This window comes from Rhinatrema bivittatum, chromosome 2 (genome assembly GCF_901001135.1).
Source record: "Rhinatrema bivittatum chromosome 2, aRhiBiv1.1, whole genome shotgun sequence".
Lineage (NCBI taxonomy): Eukaryota > Metazoa > Chordata > Amphibia > Gymnophiona > Rhinatrematidae > Rhinatrema > Rhinatrema bivittatum.
This window is the reverse complement of record NC_042616.1, coordinates 623,104,950-623,124,446: the sequence shown is the minus strand read 5'-3', so window position 1 is coordinate 623,124,446 and position 19,497 is coordinate 623,104,950. Positions and strand designations below refer to the sequence as shown.

General features: G+C 45.0%; 1 protein-coding gene across 2 annotated transcripts in view; it reads left to right on the top strand.

Annotated features, from left to right (window-relative positions):
* Positions 1-19,497, top strand: part of PRKDC (protein kinase, DNA-activated, catalytic subunit) — a 683,602-nt gene that overhangs the window by 572,875 nt on the left and 91,230 nt on the right. For both annotated transcript variants that reach the window (XM_029591248.1, XM_029591249.1), the window contains 3 exons: positions 1,940-2,100; positions 7,822-8,033; positions 14,624-14,711. In XM_029591248.1, coding sequence (XP_029447108.1) covers positions 1,940-2,100; positions 7,822-8,033; positions 14,624-14,711 — 461 coding nt within the window. The remainder of the gene's footprint in view (positions 1-1,939; positions 2,101-7,821; positions 8,034-14,623; positions 14,712-19,497) is intronic.

Below are 19,497 nucleotides of genomic sequence, written 5' to 3'. Positions count from 1 at the left end.
AGGGGTGGCGGGACGTTGAGAGCAAGGAGAGCAGTTGTGTTTGTAGAGAGAATGTCCAGAGAGAATGGAGCTGTCTGCAGAGGGGACTTGTAAAGACCATGATAGCTATTACTGTTTTTATCATTTTTAAAGCGCTACTAGCAGTCCCTACTACAGGGAGCTTACAATACATGGCAAACATACATGATAGACAAAAGACTGTAGAAATAGCATTTATGGTAGAAAAGAGTTTAGGATTTAAAAGCAGCTTCTAAAGATGAGGTTTTTAGACTGGAAGGGCCATGGTGCACTGACTCAGTAAGTCTGATCCATGTAAGGCTGTAATGAAGGTTGAGAGAGAGAGCCACAGAACTCTGGAAAGGGAAGAAGCAACCTTGGAGGGGTGCAGTGGGTTACCACATAACATGGTCAGGGCCAAATCCTAAAGCAATTGCTGTCATGCACGAGCCAGAAAGCTTCCCAAGCTTAGTTCTGCTTTGCATAGTGTATACCACAAACCTTTCTGCTCCCCTGCCCGCCATCTCTGCTGGGAGGCCTTGCTTAGAAGTTCCCTCGAAGAAAGCCTTTTGTAACAAGAGTTCTTTGACTTTTCCCAGTCTCTTCAGAGTAATGACCACCAAAGAAAAGACAAGGCCAGTAACTGAAGGCTATGCAGTCAAAATCAAGATTGGGGTGTTTTGTTTTTTTATGGCTTCGAGGACATAGACAAGTCCTGACTTAAAAGCTGAGATTTGTATGATGCAAACTGTTTCCTTGTGACCAGTTCTGATGGTTAGATACTGAGAATTGTAAAAGATGGCTATAAAGTTCTTATTTCACATGATTCTCCAAATCAGCCAACACTAAATATTTTATAGACCTTCAACATTAATGTTTTGTGGCAAAACGTTTGTTGTCTGTTCATGGTATTTGCCATCAAACCTGTTGGAGGAGGGAATGTGGGGATGGTATTTCAGGATTTTCGTGGTGTTCAAGATGTCAGAGGATTTAGACCCATACTAGACCTAAGGGAATGGGTCTGCTCTTTATCAAAAAGCAGTTCAGAATAATTTCACAAGACATCACTGATTCCTAAACTGAACGAACAGACTATGCTGTGGACCCCACAGACTTCCATATACATAGGATTGGAGGAGTTTCCTAATGGTTAGAGCAGCAGACTATGAACCAGGGTGATGAGGGTTCAAATCCCATTGCTGCTCCTTGTGACCTTGGATAGATCATTTTATCCTCTGTTGCCTCAGGTGTCTATGGGGAAAATGCCTAGATTGTAAGCCCCCTGGGGATAGGTGAATACTGATAGTACCTGAATGCAATCCATTTTGAAGTGCTAAAAAGCAGAATATGAAAATCAGATAAAAAAAATTGCATGGGAACACTTCCTAGCCATAGGGAGGTATCTTTACCAAGTGTTTAATGATGGTTATGGCATATCTGTACACCTCCCTGACCTCAAGCTGTGGATTTTGTGCTTGGTTTCTATCTAGTCTGTCTTCTTAAGATTTATTGTGTTGAACCTGAGCATTTCCAAAGCTTCTGGGCACTGATTAGGAGACAGTATATGCAGACACAGTGGGTGTACCAGACATCTCTAATAGTCTAAAACTGTTTTAAAACGTGTAAACATAAAAACATACAAATGATAGGACTAAAGAACCAAATGATCCACCCAGTCTGCCCAGCAAGCTTATGCTTATGCCAGTATCTGCTGCTCTGTGCATGCTGGCCTCATGCTTATTAGTTTCCCAGATCATAAAGTCAGGGCCCTTGGATGCTATTTGAATCCAATTTCTCTTAACCCTTGCCTTGGACGCAGAGAGCAATATTTCAATAGCTTTCTTCTCCATACATGACATATGTGCTATACCATAACAATGATGGATTGAATCCAAGTAAAGAAATGGAGTATTGTATTTATTTGCTTGTTTTCTGTTGGCAGTTATTGACAGCGTGCATCTACAGAAATTCCGAGCAATTGTAGTAGAGAAAATGATCAAAGCTTTAAAGCTGAACTCTAAAGATGCCAGACTAAAATTTTCCAGATTGCTACAAATTGTAGAACTGTATCCTGCAGAAACCTTGGACCTGATGACAAGAGAGGTTAGTTGTCTCTTTTATTTTTTAAGCAACAAACATTATACAACATGAAAGTATAAGGTACTTTCCTGTTTGTTTCGTAGAGAGAATTCTTCATCATGTAGCCCAGTTGGTGTTTGGTGCGTAGGCAGTAGAATACTGAAGTATAGTTTATGGTATTACAAAAGGCTTTTGATGCCTTTGTGTTTTTCCTCTACTCTATTTACCCAGAATTGCCAGCAGCAACTTGGATATAATTATAGTACAGGATTCCATTTAATATTTTTGTGAATATCATTTTTAGTAGGCTCTAAGGAGCCCATGTAATAATAGGTGTTATTTTTAACACGCATGGTAAAGCCTGATAATGTAGATGCACTAAAAATAACACAATGTTATACACCAATCATACAACCCTGTATTTTCATAACACCATTCCTTTATATGAAGATCCCGATTTTTTTCTTTTATTTTCTTCTGTGTTTAATTATATTTCCCTCCCCCATTCATGTGTTATCATTTAAAAAATTATTAGAGGTATCTATCTTTAATAATTTTTTAAATGATAACACATGAATGGGGGAGGGAAATATAATTAAACACAGAAGAAAATAAAAGAAAAAAATCGGGATCTTCATATAAAGGAATGGTGTTATGAAAATACAGGGTTGTATGATTGGTGTATAACATTAAGTGTTACAACCCGTTTGAGTGGAGATTTAATAATAGTGTTTTTCTAAAAATAACACAGGCATCTTAAGATTTAGCATGTAAGGAGCTCATTGGCCAATAGCCATTATTGTCAAATTGTGGTAAATTTACCATGAGCACATTGTCCAGGTGAATTTTACTTCTACTTCAGGAGATGTAGTTAACTGGTAGCATACCAGACCTGCCATGCTGGGTTGACACACTATCAGTGAATTAAGGATGGAGCAGTCTCATTTCCTTGAGTCTCTCTTCATCCATTCCTTCTCCACTTTCTCTTCCCCTTGACATATATGCCCTTTTTTCTCCTATCACATCTTCTCTCTTTGCCTCTCCCTCCTATCATGTTTCCTCTCCCCTTATCTTTTCTCTTATTCTCTCCTCTGTCATATCTCCATGCCCACACGGCTTTTCTTCTCCCTTCTATATCATCTTCTATCCATATTTCTTCTCACTCCTAAAGCATATCCTGTCTTCCCTTTCCATCGTGTTTTCTCTCTTTTTCCTTTTGTTTTATATTTGTTTTATTTTGTATTGTATTCATTATCTCTGGACTGTCATGTTTTTATTTATTATGCCTTTTATGACTTATATTGTCTTATGATATTTGTATTGTTGATTTTACTCTGTTCCTCTCCTTGAGCTCCTGTAGGAAAGTCAAGTGATAAATTTGATTTGACCCACTTGCCCTGTTTCTCCTGTCTCTCCATTTGTTCCTATCATATTTCGACAACCTCAGCTGATGATCCTCTCTACTGTGATACTCGGTATCTCCTTTTCTATAGTTCTGTTTGATAAGTCAGAACAATCCAACTCTGATTTACTAAAAGGAGTCCAGGACCAGGCTGCAGCAGCTGAGAGGAAGGGAGAGAGCAGCAGGGATAAGGGTTGGTGGGAAAACTGAGAGAGAACACAGTTTTCCGTAGAGGGAGTGAGGAGAGAGATGTCTCCAGGTGCATGTGCCCAGAAGGGAAGGGCACATGCACCTGGAGACTGTATTTGGTGATTTGATTATTAGGATTGTATTTGATTAGGGTGGCTGCTGGACGTAAGGATCGCTTGATAAGTTGCCTGCCTAGTGCGAAGCTGGCAGATCTCACACGTCACATAGATAGGATTTTAGATAATGCTGGGGAGGAGTCGGCTATTTTGGTACTTAGGGAAGTGCAGGAGGGAGGTTCTGAAAGCTGAATTTAGGTAGAAAGTTGAAATCCAGAACCTCCAGGGTACCATTCCCAGAAATGCTCCCCATGCAATGTGCAGGACCCCAGAAGCATGCAGAATTCCAGAGTCTCAATGTGTGGATGAGACAATGGTGTAGGAAAGAGGGTTTTAGGTTTATTACATACACCCCTCCTGGATTATTAGAACTAGATGCCTCCCCCATTGTGGAAATAATAGCAAAATACTTAAACTTGGATTCACCAACCATCATCCTTGGGGACTTTAATCTATACATTTCCAAGCCTCGATCTTCCAACTGTGAAGCTTTCTTATCCGCCCTTTCGGACATGGGCTTCAAACAACTAATCAACCAGCCCACACATAAAGCAGGCCATACCCTAGACCTTATCTTCACAAACTCCAGTCTCTCTTCACTCTCACCCCCACTCTGCCTCCCGATCCCATGGTCAGACCATTATATGATCTCCTCCACCCTCAGATCGATGACAAGATTGGCTGCACCCCCTCAGATTACCACCCTGCATTATAGGAAACCCTGCCCATCTGAAGCTCTCGGTATCTCTCTGATCATTGGGGTGTGATAGATCTAACCTGGATCTATCACACCCCAATGCAGCCATCCTATCTTGGCAGAACATTACAGAAACTATAGCCAACAAACTATGCCCTCTGTCGGAAAAAAACATAAACCCTTCTCAAAAAAATAAGCAGCCTTGGTTCTCAAAGGAGCTACGCACATAAAAGCAAGGCTTGAGGCGGAAAGAAAAGGAATGGAGGAAGAACCCCAACCCTCACTCTCTAACTTTATACAAAGCCACCCTCTACCAATACAGATCTGCAACTCTGCGAACAAAAAGAGATTTCTACGCCCACCGTATCCACGATATGATCTTCGATGCGAAGGCTCTTTTCTCGTATGTTTCAGAACTTACCAAAACCGCTCCCCCTACAATCCCTGACGACCTAGCCCAATCGAAAGCCAATGAGCTGGCCGTATTCTTCCAGAACAAAATCTCCAATACCCTTGCTAAATTACCTATTTGCCCTAATACGCCATCCCTGGATCCCCCCCAACCCCCGAACCTAGTTGTAGGTTTGGAATCCTTCGATCCCACACACGCATTAGAAGTGGAAAACATGATAAAAAGAATGAAACCTTCCACTCACCCCCTAGACCAAATACCTTCCAAACTGCTGATCCTCATACCTGAATCTTTCTCTAAACATCTAGCAGATATTATCAACTGCTCCCTCACAAGGAATCTTCACGGACACTCTCAAATTGGCCAGCCTGAAACCCATACTCAAAAAAACCGAACCTGGACCCGGATGATCCCAACAACTACCGCCCTATATCAAACCTGCCGTTTGTAGCCAAGATTATGGAGAAAATCGTAAATAATCAACTTTCGAATTACCTGGAGGAATATAATATTCTACACCCCTCTCAATATGGATTCCGAAAAGAACACAACACAGAAACTCTCCTCATCTCACTCCTAGATCAGGTATACAAGACTATCCTCACCAACCTGGATCCTGCTCACCACGGATGCCAACCTACGAGGATGGGGAGCACACTGCCAGGAGCTAACCGCCCAAGGGCAATGGAACAAAGAAGATTCGGGATGGAACATCAATCGCCTAGAAGCCCGGGCAGTCAGACTAGCCTGCCTACTGTTCGGTCACAGACTCCGAGACAAAGCAGTCAGAGTAATGTTGGACAACCCCACAACAGTGGCCTACATCAACCGTCAGGGAGGAACCAGAAGCCAAGAGGTGTCTCTGGAGATAGAACTCCTAATGTCATGGGTGGAAGTGAATCTTCAAGAGATCTCGGCCATCCACATCGCCGGGAAAGACAACGTCGTGGATTACCTCAGCAGAGAAAGTCTAGACCCAGGAGAATGGAGGCTGTTGATGCAGCATTTCAATTGATAGTAAACCGTTGGGGAACACTAACTATGGACCTCCTGGCAAACCGATCCAACGCTCAAGTGCCCAGTTTCTTCAGCCGCAGGCGGGAACCCTAGTCCCAGGGAATCGATGCCCTGGTACAGACCTGGCCACAGGAGACTCGGTTATACGCCTTCCCGCCGTGGCCCATATTGGGCGCAATCATTCACAAGATAGAACACCACAGGGGACCAGTACTTCTAGTGGCCCTGGACTGGCCAAGAAGACCGTGGTACGTAGACATGCGAAGACTGCTGACAGGGAGCCCCCTTCCGCTACCTCCACACAGAGACCTGCTCCAACAGGGACCGATCCTCCACAAGGATCCAGCTCGATTCTCTCTTACTGTCTGGCCATTGAGAGGACTCGCCTGAGGAAGAGCGGATACTCGGGGGCAGTAATTGCACCCTACTCCGAACACGCAAGTTCTCCACATCCCTAACATACATAAGGATTTGGAGAGTATTCGAAGCGTGGTGCGAGGACCGTGACATCATACCACGCTCAGTCAAGATTCCTGTGATTTTGGAATTCCTGCAGAACGGCCTACAGAAGGGATTGTCTCTCAAACCCAAACCCACCTCAATCCTTCAAATTTAATTAATTGCAAACCCCCACCGTCCCAACCCCCCAAAACTTGCCCGACACCCCCCCCCCCAAAAGAAAGCTTGCCAAAAGTCCCTGGTGGTCCAGCAGGGTCCTGGGAGTGACCCCGCCCCCCTTCTTGGGCCATCTACTGCCAGTAATCAAAATGGCGCCGGTGGCTCTTTGCCCTTACCTGTGACAGGGGTTACCGGTGCCATTGGCCTGCCCCTGTCACGTGGTAGGAGCAATGGTTAGGCCGAATCACATCTCTAGTACTCAATGCCTTATTACTTTATGTAATCTTCCTTGGGCCCTCTTATAGGAAAAGGCAGAATATCAAGTGCTTATAAATAAGTAACATAGATTACTTGTAACTGCTTTTTCTGTTTTTCCAGCAAGCTTTATTACTGAAGTTCAATCTCTTTCCTACTTGCCTATAGAAAGCAATAACTTAAACCAGATTTTATAATAATGTAGTAAATGACAGCAAATAAAAACCCATTGGCCCATTCGGTCTGCCCAGATTGAGACTCTTGATTGTCTCTTTTGATAGCTCTGATAGGTCTCACTTTCTTCAGACATCTCAGGATGATATTTCTCATGCTACATTTATTGTATCTTTTGTTCTTGAGTCTGACCGTTATCTAGTATTTCATCAGTGGCCAGAGTTTAGATTTTTCCTGACATTTGCCGGGAGCGTCAGGAAAGAAGGAAACAATTTCTTACTTTGAAACTCTTGATTGCTCAAAAGGCTTTTCAAATTCTGTGGCTATAGCAAAGTGTTTTAAATAATATGATCCAATGTGACTTGAAATTCAATGTGATACATTTGTTTCTTCTTGAGAAACAAACTTTTTAAGCTATACAATAATCTGTTTCTGGTAGCATGTTACTATAATATCCATGCCCCACAAACATTGATTAAAGAGTGAAATTCAAGTACTTTTTGTAAGAGCAATGAAAATGTTGTATAATAGCCTGTATGAATCACCCCTACAAGGGACAAGCTCAAGCTCTAAGCTGATAAGAGTTTGTTGAGGCTGGTTCCTTGTGCACAGGCCTCACTCCTTAAGCTTGCCCTCCTAAGAAATGCATACATCTTTGATGATCTCTCTTTAGGAAGGGTGAACATTTTCAGGTTTACGTGTAATGAGTTAACGATGTCTACCACTGTTCAACAGACTGCGTTCTATATGTGATACAGATGCAACAGATTTTTAAAAAAATGAGAAATCGCTTCAAGAGCCAATACAATTTGCATTAATATAAATCTAACAGTGTAGCTATCACTTCTTTTAAATATTTTTGCAGGTTTCCTCTGTTCCATGTTGGCAGTTCATTGGCTGGATCAGCCAGATGATGGCAATGCTTGATAAGAAGGAAGCTGTAGCAGTGCAGCACATTATAGGAGAGATTGCAGATACCTACCCTGAGGCTCTTGTCTATCCTTTCATGATCAGCAGTGAGAACTATTCTTTTGAAGATACTGTTACTGGCCATAGAAACAAGGAATTTGTCTTAAGGTATTGACAAAAACATTACTATGTTGCTTCTAAAGATAAGTAAAAATAGATTATTATATGTAGATAAAATACAACTTTTGTTTGCCAGCATTTTATAATGTTTTATGTTTTTGACAATTGTCATAAAAAGTCACACAAGACTCACAGGACATCTAGGATATTCTCTACAGCAAAATTATTTTATATAGACAGTACAAAACATGCTTTCCACCATTTAAACTCATATACTTTTCATATTTTTTAATATTTTTAGATCTTCATTACAGTATTGTACAGTACTGCACAGTATTTTGTAAAGAGAGGTCTTGCAGCCTTGCTCTCTCAAATCCCATTTGTACCAACTCCTTTTCAGACATTTGGAATTTGTAATTGATATATTTATGCCTGTGCTGAGGTTGAAACCCATTAATCCAAAACAATCTATTCCAAGCATATGAGAGCACCTCTTGACTCATGAGGAATCATCACCCCAGATTTAATTTGTAGAACAGTTTCCCTTGTTATAAAGGAAAATTAGTTTCTTACCTGATAATTTTCGTTCCTGTAGTACCAAGGATCAGTCCAGGACACCTGGGTTGTGACTCCGCACCAGTAGATGGAGACAGACTAAAACTTGTGGGCGGAGCCATATATGCCCCTGTGCCAGTCACAGCCCCTCAGTCATACGTAATGTCAAAGTAGAAACCCAAGTAGGCAACCATAGCTAACTAACAAAACTTGCTAATTAACCGGAAACAATGCCAACTCCTGTAGGAACCAGACTCCCCAACCGGGAGAGCGAACAAGCAGTGAGCGTACAGAAAGAACGATGAGCGGACTCTCCGTTACTTTAGCGTAGTACTGCGGGCGGGATCCTGGACTGATCCTTGGTACTACAGGAACGAAAATTATCAGGTAAGAAACTAATTTTCCTTTCCCTGTACGTACCAGGATCAGTCCAGGACACCTGGGATGTACCAGAGCCAACTTACCGAGGGTGGGAAGCAGAGAGTCCCGCTCGGAGTACCCTCTCCCCAAAACCTCCGGCCTCAGCGGCCTGAACATCCAGACGGTAATGTCGGACGAAGGTAAGCAATGACTTCCAGGTAGCCGCCCTACAAATCTCTTGAGGCGACACCTGAGAAGCCTCCGCCCAAGACGCAGCGTGAGACCTTGTCGAATGAGCCCGAAGATCCACCTGCGGAGGCTGTCCCCGTATCATGTACGCTGAGCCTATGGCCACTTTAAGCCAACGAGCGCTCGTCGTACGAGATGCCGCAGCACCCTTCCTGGGGCCGGAAAGGAGGACAAACAGAGGATCCGCTACCCGAAAAGGATTAGTGACCTCCAGATAGCGAAGGAGGGCCCTCCGCACATCCAGCTTCCGTAAATCCCTTGATTTCGGATCCGACGACTCCCCGACCGCGAAAGCGGGAAGTTCAACGGATTGGTTCAAATGAAAGCCGAGACGACCCTAGGAAGAAAGGAAGGGACAGTCCGCAAGGAAACGCCTGTGTCGGAGATTCGCAAGAACGGCTCCCTACAGGACAATGCCAGCAATTCCGAGATACGGCGAGCCGAAGAAATCGCCACCAGAAACACGGTCTTTAACGTGAGATCTTTGACAGTAGAGCGCTGCAAAGGCTCAAACGGTGCCGAACATAAGGCCGAAAGAACCCAATGGAGATTCCAAACCGGACAGGGAGGACGCAAAGGAGGACGGAGATGTTTAGCCCCCTTCAGGAAACGGGCTATATCCGGGTGAAGAGTCAGGAAGGATCCACCGACCTTCCCCCGCAAACAACCAAGTGCCGCCACTTGGACCCGTAGGGAACTGCACGCCAATCCTCTGGCCAGTCCCGCCTGGAGGAAAGCCAGAATATCAGGGACCGCCACGGTAGGGGAGATCCAAACCTCGCGTCACACACCAATCCTCAAAAACTTCCCATACCCTGACCTAGGCCAGGAACATAGACTGCTTCCGGGATCTCAGTAGCATAGACTGCTTCCGGGATCTCAGTAGCGTAGCAATAACCGCGTCTGAGTAACCTTTTCTCTTCAACCGAGTCCTCTCAAAATCATGCTGCGAGACAGAAGTGATCCGCATCCTCCAAACAGACGGGGCCCTGATGAAGCAGCCCCGCGAATCCCCGAAGACGAGGGGAAGCCGCCACCGACAACTGAATGAGGTCTGCGAACCATGGACGGCGTGGCCACTCCGGTGCCACCATGACCACGTTGGACGGGTGCAATTCTATGCGCCGCAGAATCTTGCCGATCATTGGCCATGGGGGAAACACCTACAGCAGCACATCCGTCGGAAGCACCAACGCATCGACGCCCTCTGCTCCTGTCTCTCGACGCCGACTTTAAAAAAACGTGGAGCCTTCGCGTTGTGCCACAGGGCCATCAGATCCATGTGGGGAACTCCCCACGTCCTGCAGATGAGGAGAAACGCTTCGTCCGCCAATTCCCACTCTCCGGGATCTAGACGATGCCTGCTGAGAAAATCCGCCTGTACGTTGTCGACCCTGGTGGCGTTGTCCGACAGTACCCGGACCGCCTGTCCCCGCACCAATGGTAGGAAGGCTTGGAGAGCCAGACGGACCGCTCTGGTCTCGAGGCGGTTGATGGACCACTGAGCCTGTGATTCTGACCAAAAGCCTTGTACCGACTTCCCTAGGCAAACTGCTCCCCAGCCGGGGAGACCGGCATCCGTGGTCACCACCGTCCATTCTGGACCGAGAAGGGAGACGCCACAGGACAGATGACTTGGATCCAGCCACCAAAGAAGACTGGACCGTGCAGGTGAGCGAACACCCAGGGTACCAACGCGAGCGTTGAAGCCATAGACCCCAACACCGTCAGGTAATCGCAGACTCGCGGACGGTGAAGAGACAACAGACGCCTCACCTGAGATTGCAGCTTGCCTATCCGAACTTGAGAGAGGACTACTTTGCCCAGATCCGTGTCGAATAAGGCCCCCAGATATGCCAAGGACTGAGTGGGGTCCAAATGACCCTTGTGGCAATCGACCACCCAGCCCGGGGGCTGCAAGAGCTGGAGGACCCTGTCCACCGCCTGTCGACACTGACTCTCGGATTTCGCCCGAATCAGCCAATCGTCTAGGTAAGGATGAACCAGGAGACCTTCTCGTCGCAGCTGCGCCGCCACTACCACCATCACTTTTGTGAATGTTCGAGGCACCGTTGCAAGGCCAAAAGGGAGCGCCCGAAACTGGTAGAACCTCAGAAACTGCTGGCACGATGGCTGAATGCCCACGTGAAGGTACGCCTCCGTGAGATCCAGGGAAGCCAGAAATTCGCCCGGACGCACCGAAGCGATAACTGACCGAATCGTTTCCATTTTGAAGTGGGGAACTTGAAGACATCTGTTTTCTCCTGTCAGGTCCAGAATTGGCCTTGAAGAGCCGTCCTTCTTGGGAACCACGAAGTAAATGGAGTAACGGCCCGTGCCGCGCTGATCGACAGGGACGGGGGACATAGCCCCCAAGCTTTCCAGCCGACGGATGGTGTCCAACACCGCCGCCCTCTTCCCGGAGGCCTTGCAAGGCGAGACCAGGAAGTTGTCCGCTGGGATGCGAGCAAAATCTAACTCGTAGCCGCGTCTTATCACGTTGAGGACCCACTGATCCGACGTCACCTTGGTCCATTACCGGCCGGACTTCATTGGGAGGGCTTGGACCCCGCACCCACCAGGGCTCCAGCTTGCCTCCCGTAACGTTTCCCACGAAAGGACTGCTGCCACTGAGTGTTCCGGGAAGGAGATGCCTATACGAAGGTCCGTCGGATCTGTGAGGGCGCGATTTCCTGGGCCTCCGAAACCGGGACCTGGCCGGAAAAGAGGACCGCGCTCTGGTCCTATCCTCGGGCAGCTTGAATGCCCTGTTCTCTCCCAGAGAAATTATCAAATCATCCAACTCCTTACCGAACAACAACTTCCCCTTGAAAGGTAACGAACCCAGATGGGCCTTGGAAGAGTCATCCGCCGCCCAGTTGCGCAGCCACAGGAGACGGCGCGCCGAAACTGCTGCCACCATGGACCTAGCCGAGGTGCGCAGAAGGTCGTGGAGGGCGTCAGCTCCATAAGCTATTGCCGCCTCCCAACTATCAGCCTGAGACGTCTCTTCTGCAGAGAGGCCCGCATTCGCCTGAAGGACCTGGGCCCAGCGTAAATAGCTCGCACGGCGAAGTTAGTGCAGATTGCGGCCCGCACCCCTAGGGCGGATACCTCAAATATCCTCTTGAGCTGCGCCTCTAGCTTCCTGTATTGTATATCCCGAAGGGCCGCCGCCCCCGTGACCGGGATAGTGGACCTTTTCGTCACCGCGGAGACCGCTGAATCCGCATTTGGAAGTAGAAGAAGCTCCAGCGCCTCCTCCGGGAGCGGGTAGAGCTTATCCATGGCTTTGCTGACTTTCAACCCTAACTACGGGGTATCCCACTCCCGGAAAAATATATATCCGTCGAAGAAAAAATGAAAAGGAAAAACCACCGCCGGTCCCGTGAGCCCTAGCAGAACTGGATCCATATTGGCCTCCTGGCGGACCACCACGGGTGGAGCCTCTATCCCCAGCTCCTGGAGGATGGCCGGGATGAGTGGCGATAGCTGCTCTCTGCGGAACAGGCGGACTACCTTGGGGACATCCCCGTCCGCCGCCTGTGTGCCTTTTCCCGCGACGGGCTGGGCAGCGTCATCCGCCCCCGTCGCCTCGGCCCCCCTCGGGGGCTCTTCGGGATCAGCAGTATCCACCGTGGAGGAATCTTCGGAATCTGACTCCTGAGGTACGCCCCAGGGCCGCTGTTTCCCTCGCGAGGGCTCCCGGGCGCGCACCGCGGTTTTTTTTTTTTTTTTTTTTTTTTTTTGTGTGCTTACTTGGTGGGGCCTGGTGGGGGCCCTCCTCAGAGCCCCCCCCCTCGGGAGCGCGTGCTACGCTTGTATATAAGTACCTTGCGCAGCAAAACCGCGAAAATCCTCCGAAAACGAACCTGAGTCAGACGAATCGGCCCCGGAATCCCCCCGGGGCCGAAGCCCCTCCGCGACGACCCCTCCCGCCGCGCCCCGCTGTGGGGATAACACGGGAGGTAGAGCGGAATCGCCAGCCGCGGTCCGCGTGAATTTCCTGCCGGTGGCCAAAATGGCCGCCACTCCCGCGCTGAGCGGGAACATGTCCTGAGGCCTATCTAATTGGCCTACCCCTCGCGGCGGCGAACGCGCGCTCCGGGCCCGAGCCCCTCGCGATGCCCCGGACGTTCCTTCACCGCCCGGGACGCAGGCCGAGCAGAGGCCCTCCCGGGACCAATGCGCGAGCGCCGATCCGCAGGCCTTAGAGGGAGAACCGCGAATGCGCGCTCCAGGCCCGAGCCCCTCGCGATGCCCCGGACGTTCCTTCACCGCCCGGAACGCAGGCCGAACAGAGGCCCTCTCGGGACCAACGCGCGCGCGCCGATCCGCAGGCCTTAGAGGAGAACCGCGCGGCATGCCGGCGACTGCGAGAAGACAAAAACTGAGGCGCGCGTCAAAATAAGAAAAAAACGAATTCGGCGACCTTCCCCCCTGCCAGCGGCGCCCCCCCCGCGTGAAAAACGAAGGATCAGCGACGCCTAAGCAACGGAAAGCCGGTCGCAACAAAATAAAAACAGAAACAATTTTTTTTTTTTTTTTTTTTTTTTAAACGCTGACGCTGGCCGCTGTCCCGGGTCCTGGAGCCCTAGTCCTGCAGGGGTGAGTGAACCGGGCTCCCCGGTGTCACCCCTGACGCTGCCACTAGACCAGCCGGGTCCTCGACCCTGGCAGCGGCCTCAACCGGGGGAGGGTAGTCCCCTCAGGACCTCTCAACCCCCCTGGGAGGCAGGGCACCCGGGACGAAGGATTAAAAGAAAAACAAAACCCCAAATTTAGCATAAAACAACTAGGCCTAACAAAAACTAGCCCAAAATTCAAAACCTGACTAACCACCAGAATCAGGTCAGACAGGGCTGTGACCAGACCTGCACCACCTACTGGAGACAGAGTAAGACTGAGGGGCTGTGACTGGCACAGGGGCATATATGGCTCCGCCCACAAGTTTTAGTCTGTCTCCATCTACTGGTGCGGAGTCACAACCCAGGTGTCCTGGACTGATCCTGGTACGTACAGGGAACAGCAAATTCATAAATGTATGAACTAACCTGCTGAGCATTTTGGTGCCCAGCCATTCATGTAAATGACAGTATGTATACTCAGCTATCATTCCTGTTGAAGTTGAAAACTCCATCAATCTAGAACTGCCACCTCAAAAGGAAATCTGGGCTTTGACCACTTATCAGGGTAGGCACTATTCCAAGATATAATCAAGGCAATAGTTTTCTGCTGGTGACAGTCATTTACTCTTAATCACTAATCATAGGAAGATTTGTTAATACAATCAAAACAGTGTTTTAGTTTTGTACCTAAATCTTTATATTTTTGTATCCTTTGCAATCGTTTATTTTCAGAAAACTAGTAAAAACATCCTATGTGCATAATAACTGTTTGTCTTGACTAGAATTTGCAACCTGGATTAAATTTATCTTCAAATAAAAACAGAATGCTGTCCATTTTTTTCACAGAATAAAAAGTAAACTGGATAAAGGAGGCATGGTACAAGATTTCGTTCAGTCATTAAAACAGCTGTCTAATCCTGACCTGATTTTTAAGGTACATGGGGGGAAAAGTGTTGTTTGTCATTTTTTGAACAAAACATTGTGGTTGACATGTTAGTCCACTTGGATATGTAGACATAAGGGTCAAACAAACAAGTTGTAGGTGATATTTTTTAATGTACTAACTTAATACATCTGTGACTGAAAGGCTTACCTCCAAATCCTGGACCCACCCTAGTGGGTACAAAATAATGCCAAAACAATAAGAATTCATCAAAATTTATTATAGATGGCAGAAAAAACTATATGGCCTGTCTAGTCTGTCCATCCACACAACTACCTTAACTCTAAAATTCCTACTACTCCCTGCTTATCTCATACTTTCATGAATTTTAATACTGTCATTGTCTCCACCACCTCCATGCATCCACCAACCTTTCTGGAAAGACATACTTCCTTAGATTACTCCTGAGTCTATCCCTTTTCACTCTCATCCCATGACCCCTCTTTCTAAAGTCTCCTTTTAAATGAGAGATCCACCTCCTGTGCATTGATACCTCTGAGATATTTAAATGTATTTCATATCTCCCCTATCTCATCTTTCCTCTAGGATATACATTTTTAGATCTTTAAGTCTGTGCTTTTTAGTAGCTACCATGTGGAACGACACCAGGGGGCGAATTGGCCTGTAGGGGCTTTGGGCATGCCCCAGTGGGCCGGTCAGACCCAAGAAACAACAAGGAAGGCAATCTACAAATGCCGTGAGGGTAAACAAAGTAGAATAGATGCCAGATGTCCAATCAAATTGCTTTATTCAAGTGGAGACAAAATACTATGAACAAGCCCGACTCTGACAGAGTTTTGCCCCTTACAATTAGGGCTGCCTCAGGGGCTACAATAAAATAAATATATAAGACTAAATTAAAACAAATAAACATTAAGAACAAAACAACATATAAAATGGTAACATTTAAAATTGAACATGCAATTAATAGTGCAAATCAAAGTGATTTGGATGTACTCACACTATGTGCATTGGCAGAAGAACAAATAAAAATTAGTAGAATCCAAAATATGTGAAAAATATAAATGAAATTCAGAGAACAAATATTGATATACAGTCAAAGGTTCATAAATTAATTAAAAAGAATAAATGGTATATCTGTATATACCATTTGGAGCTCATGAATGGTATATCTGTATATACCAGTTGGAGCTCATGAAATTCAGTAATATTGTTACGGTGAGTGATTAATCTGAAGAAAAATGACCAATTATAAATTAAAAAAAAAAATGAGAAAAAAGATCATAAAAACAAAATGAATGTACTTAAACAAAATAGTGAGCTTGAGGATAGGCAAATGAATCATGTTTGACCTTATAAAGTTGTAACAGGGCTAGTCAAAGGACAGCATGAATGATTAGATGTTATAAATACAAAGATGTACAGTAAGTGCCAATTGTTGGGGCATACAATATTAATGAAACGCTAACTCAGCTAAATAGACCGGACTAGTACAAGTATAATACATATCCCTAAAACAAGTTGTCCACAGACTGTATGTGAAGTGCACACTAATTAAATTAACACGGTGTGAGGAGTCACTTGTGAACCCAGGAGTAGGAAAAATAATCATAATGGTTCTGTTAATAACCCAATCTGAAGCTAATCAAATGGTAGACGCGGGCAATATGAGTGACCTTAAAACATAGATGAAACTGTGGGAAGTTGTGCCGACTGAACCAAGACTATGCTCTAGAGTAAATACTTGTATGAGAACAACATTTATATAAAAACCTGAAATTGTATTTTATTGGTGTGCATCTGTGCACGGGTCCACTGCCCGCAGGATGACTGGACTGGTGATATAGTGTTGAAGAAAGCTCCAAAAACAAGCGTCTTAAGATTTAAAACTGGAAAGGTTATCTTAAACAATGTCTAATAAATGACTTATGCAGGGTTGACTGAGTGAGGAAAATGCTCTAAAAACTAATGTGATCTTGAAGTAACAGAGCCCGTTATCAGCCTAAACATGTAATAACAAAACAAAACAAAAACATTAAAAAAAAACCCAGCAGGTGGCATGCTGTCCATGGTTGATCAGTTACCGTGCTCTGTTCTGTTAACAGAATCGGTAAAGTTAAAATTATCATGTCAACAGAATCGCTATTAAAGACAAAAAAAAAAAAAATGTTTGATGCGAGTTGTGTGCATGGATGAAAAGATCGCATAAATTCCATTTTTTTAGAAATAAACAATTTATTCAAACCAAGTTTGATACACTTGAATATAGTTGAAAGGCTGTGATTAAAAAGACTATGAAATGACTTAAAAATACTTTAGTTGATAACGGGTCTGAGTTTAGTCTCCACATAGATCAGCAAAACTGAGCACTAGTCCAAGGTTGCTCTTTAAAAGTCTAAAAACCCTGCCAAAAGTACTGTCAATCAAAAGAAGTGGGTGTGGCTTAGAGGAGGGGAAAAGTGAGTATGAAGTGTATGGTGAAAAATGAAGCACAGAAATATGGGGAAGTGATACTCAAGAACTATAATAATAAAAGATGAGTAAAATACTAAAAAGAGAATGTTTTACACTAACTAGAAAAATGTATTAAAATGATTTTAAAATTTAATGGGAAAAATAAATAAATAATGGGGAAAAAATATAAAAAATGTGGAATAGCCTGTGCATACAGGTAAACACACAAAAAAACAGGTGACGTCTTTTTCAATTAATCATAAAAAAACCAGAAAAATCAACCTCAAACCATGTTTTATAGTTTTGAAATCATAAATATACTTTTGTTCAAGTTGGAGGAGTAGCTTGTCAAAATCACCACCCCTCCAATTCAACACAGGTTGTTGGAGTACACAAAATCTATCATTGAATCTGTGATTTTCTCAATAGAATGTGATACTAAAGGTTTGGATTCTACTGCTCTCTTGATATTGCTCTTATGTTCTTTATTCTCTTATTAAACTGTCTTATTGTTTTACCAATGTACATTTGCTTGCTTGGACACATTGCTGCATAAATCACTCCTTTGCTTTTGCAATTCGTGAAGGACCTTAGTTTGAAATCTTTATCTAGGTCTGGTTCAAGTAAGCTATCAACTCTCATATTGACGCCACAAACCAAGCAATTACCACAAGGGCTATGTCTTTTCAGACTGATATCACAAATAGTATTTTGTGGGAGTGCTGATGGAGAAATGAATTCTTTGATATTCTTATCTCGTTTATTAGCTATCATTAAATTTTTACCTTTGAACATGGGTAATAATTGCATGACTTGCCAGTGTCTTTTAAGGATGGTTATGATATTTCGTGACGTGTGTATAAGTTATTGAACAGATGATTCAGTCGGTAGATTTTCTCTCTTTATTTTTAAGAAGCTCATTTCTATTTGTTCAGATGCTTTATTATAACCTGATAAAATATATCTTTCAGGGTATTCTTTTTCCATGAATCTATGCTTCATCTCAATTGATCTAGCATGGTAGGTAGTTTCATCAGGCCAGTCACGTGGTTGTGGGGCTAACTTGGGCTGGGTGGCACAGTGGAAAAGAAGATGCAGCTGTCTGCCAAGCCACATGGCTGAAGAGAAAAGGCGGCTGCCGGCCGGGCTGCACGGCCTTCTCTTTTTTTTTTGCCTCATGGCCCCTCTGACAGGGGCCTCTTCTTTTCAGCCACATGGCCTCGCCGACAGGGGCCTCTTCTTGTCGACAGGGCCACCCAGCTAAAATTTGCCTCTTTTCTTCAGCTGTGCAGCTAAAGTGAAGAGGCCTCTGTCATCTGGGCTGCAAGTTGAAAAAAGAAGGCTGTGGTCTGCAGGGTCACACGACCAAGGAGAAGAGGCACTGTCAGCTTGGCCGCGCCTGGAAAAGAGGCTGTTGCTTTGAGCTGCCCCATTTAAGGCTGTTGCATCTAAAGGGCTTCATCGCTGAAAGATGCTTTTACACTGATGAGCTGTGCAACAAGGAGGCTGTTGTGTTGGTGGAGTCACAAAACTGAAGAAAGAAGGCTGATGTTCCTTGGAGAGAGAGAGAGAGAGAGTGAGTATGTGTATGAGTAAATAGACTGAAAGACAGAATGTGTATGTGTGTGAGAGGCGTTGTACAAGCCCAAGGAACAGGCTTCTGTTGTTAGTATGTTTCAGGGAGAGAGAGAGCAAGTGTGTGGAGATGTGTGTGAGAGAGAGAGGGAGAGCGTATGTATGTGAGATGAAGCATGTTTGTATGTGTGAGAGAGCATACGTATGAGCAAATAGCATATAAGAGAGCATGTGGATGAACATGTGTAGGAGCATGTGTACATGTGAGCAATAGATTTGAAGACTGCATGTGTATGTGAGAGAAGCTGTGCAGGTCCAAGGAAGCCTCTGTTTATATGTTCTGGGGAGAGAGTGTGCATGAGAGAGAATGTGTGTGAGAGAATGTGAGAGAGCATATGTATGTGTATGAGAGAGAACTTATGTGAGGATGTGTGAGTAAGCAGGTGTGTTTGTGTGTTGAAGAATATGGGTATGTGAGAGAGAGAGAGAGGACTAATCATGACAATCTCAGAGTGACTTAATCGAAAGTTCCCAGGTGTGGCGAGCCGGGGATTCTTTTATCTTTATTAGTTTTAATAACTGGATGTTGTTTGATGTATTGTGTTTTAAATTTTTTTATTTATTTGATTTATAAATAAATTTTAGGGTATTTGGGAATAATTTTAGGGTATTTGGGAATAATTTAAAAAAATTAATTATTGGGAATTCTTTTCATCAGCTGTTTTGAATATTCTTTTTATGATTATGGTTTTACTATTATGATTGTTGATTTATATATCTTGATTTT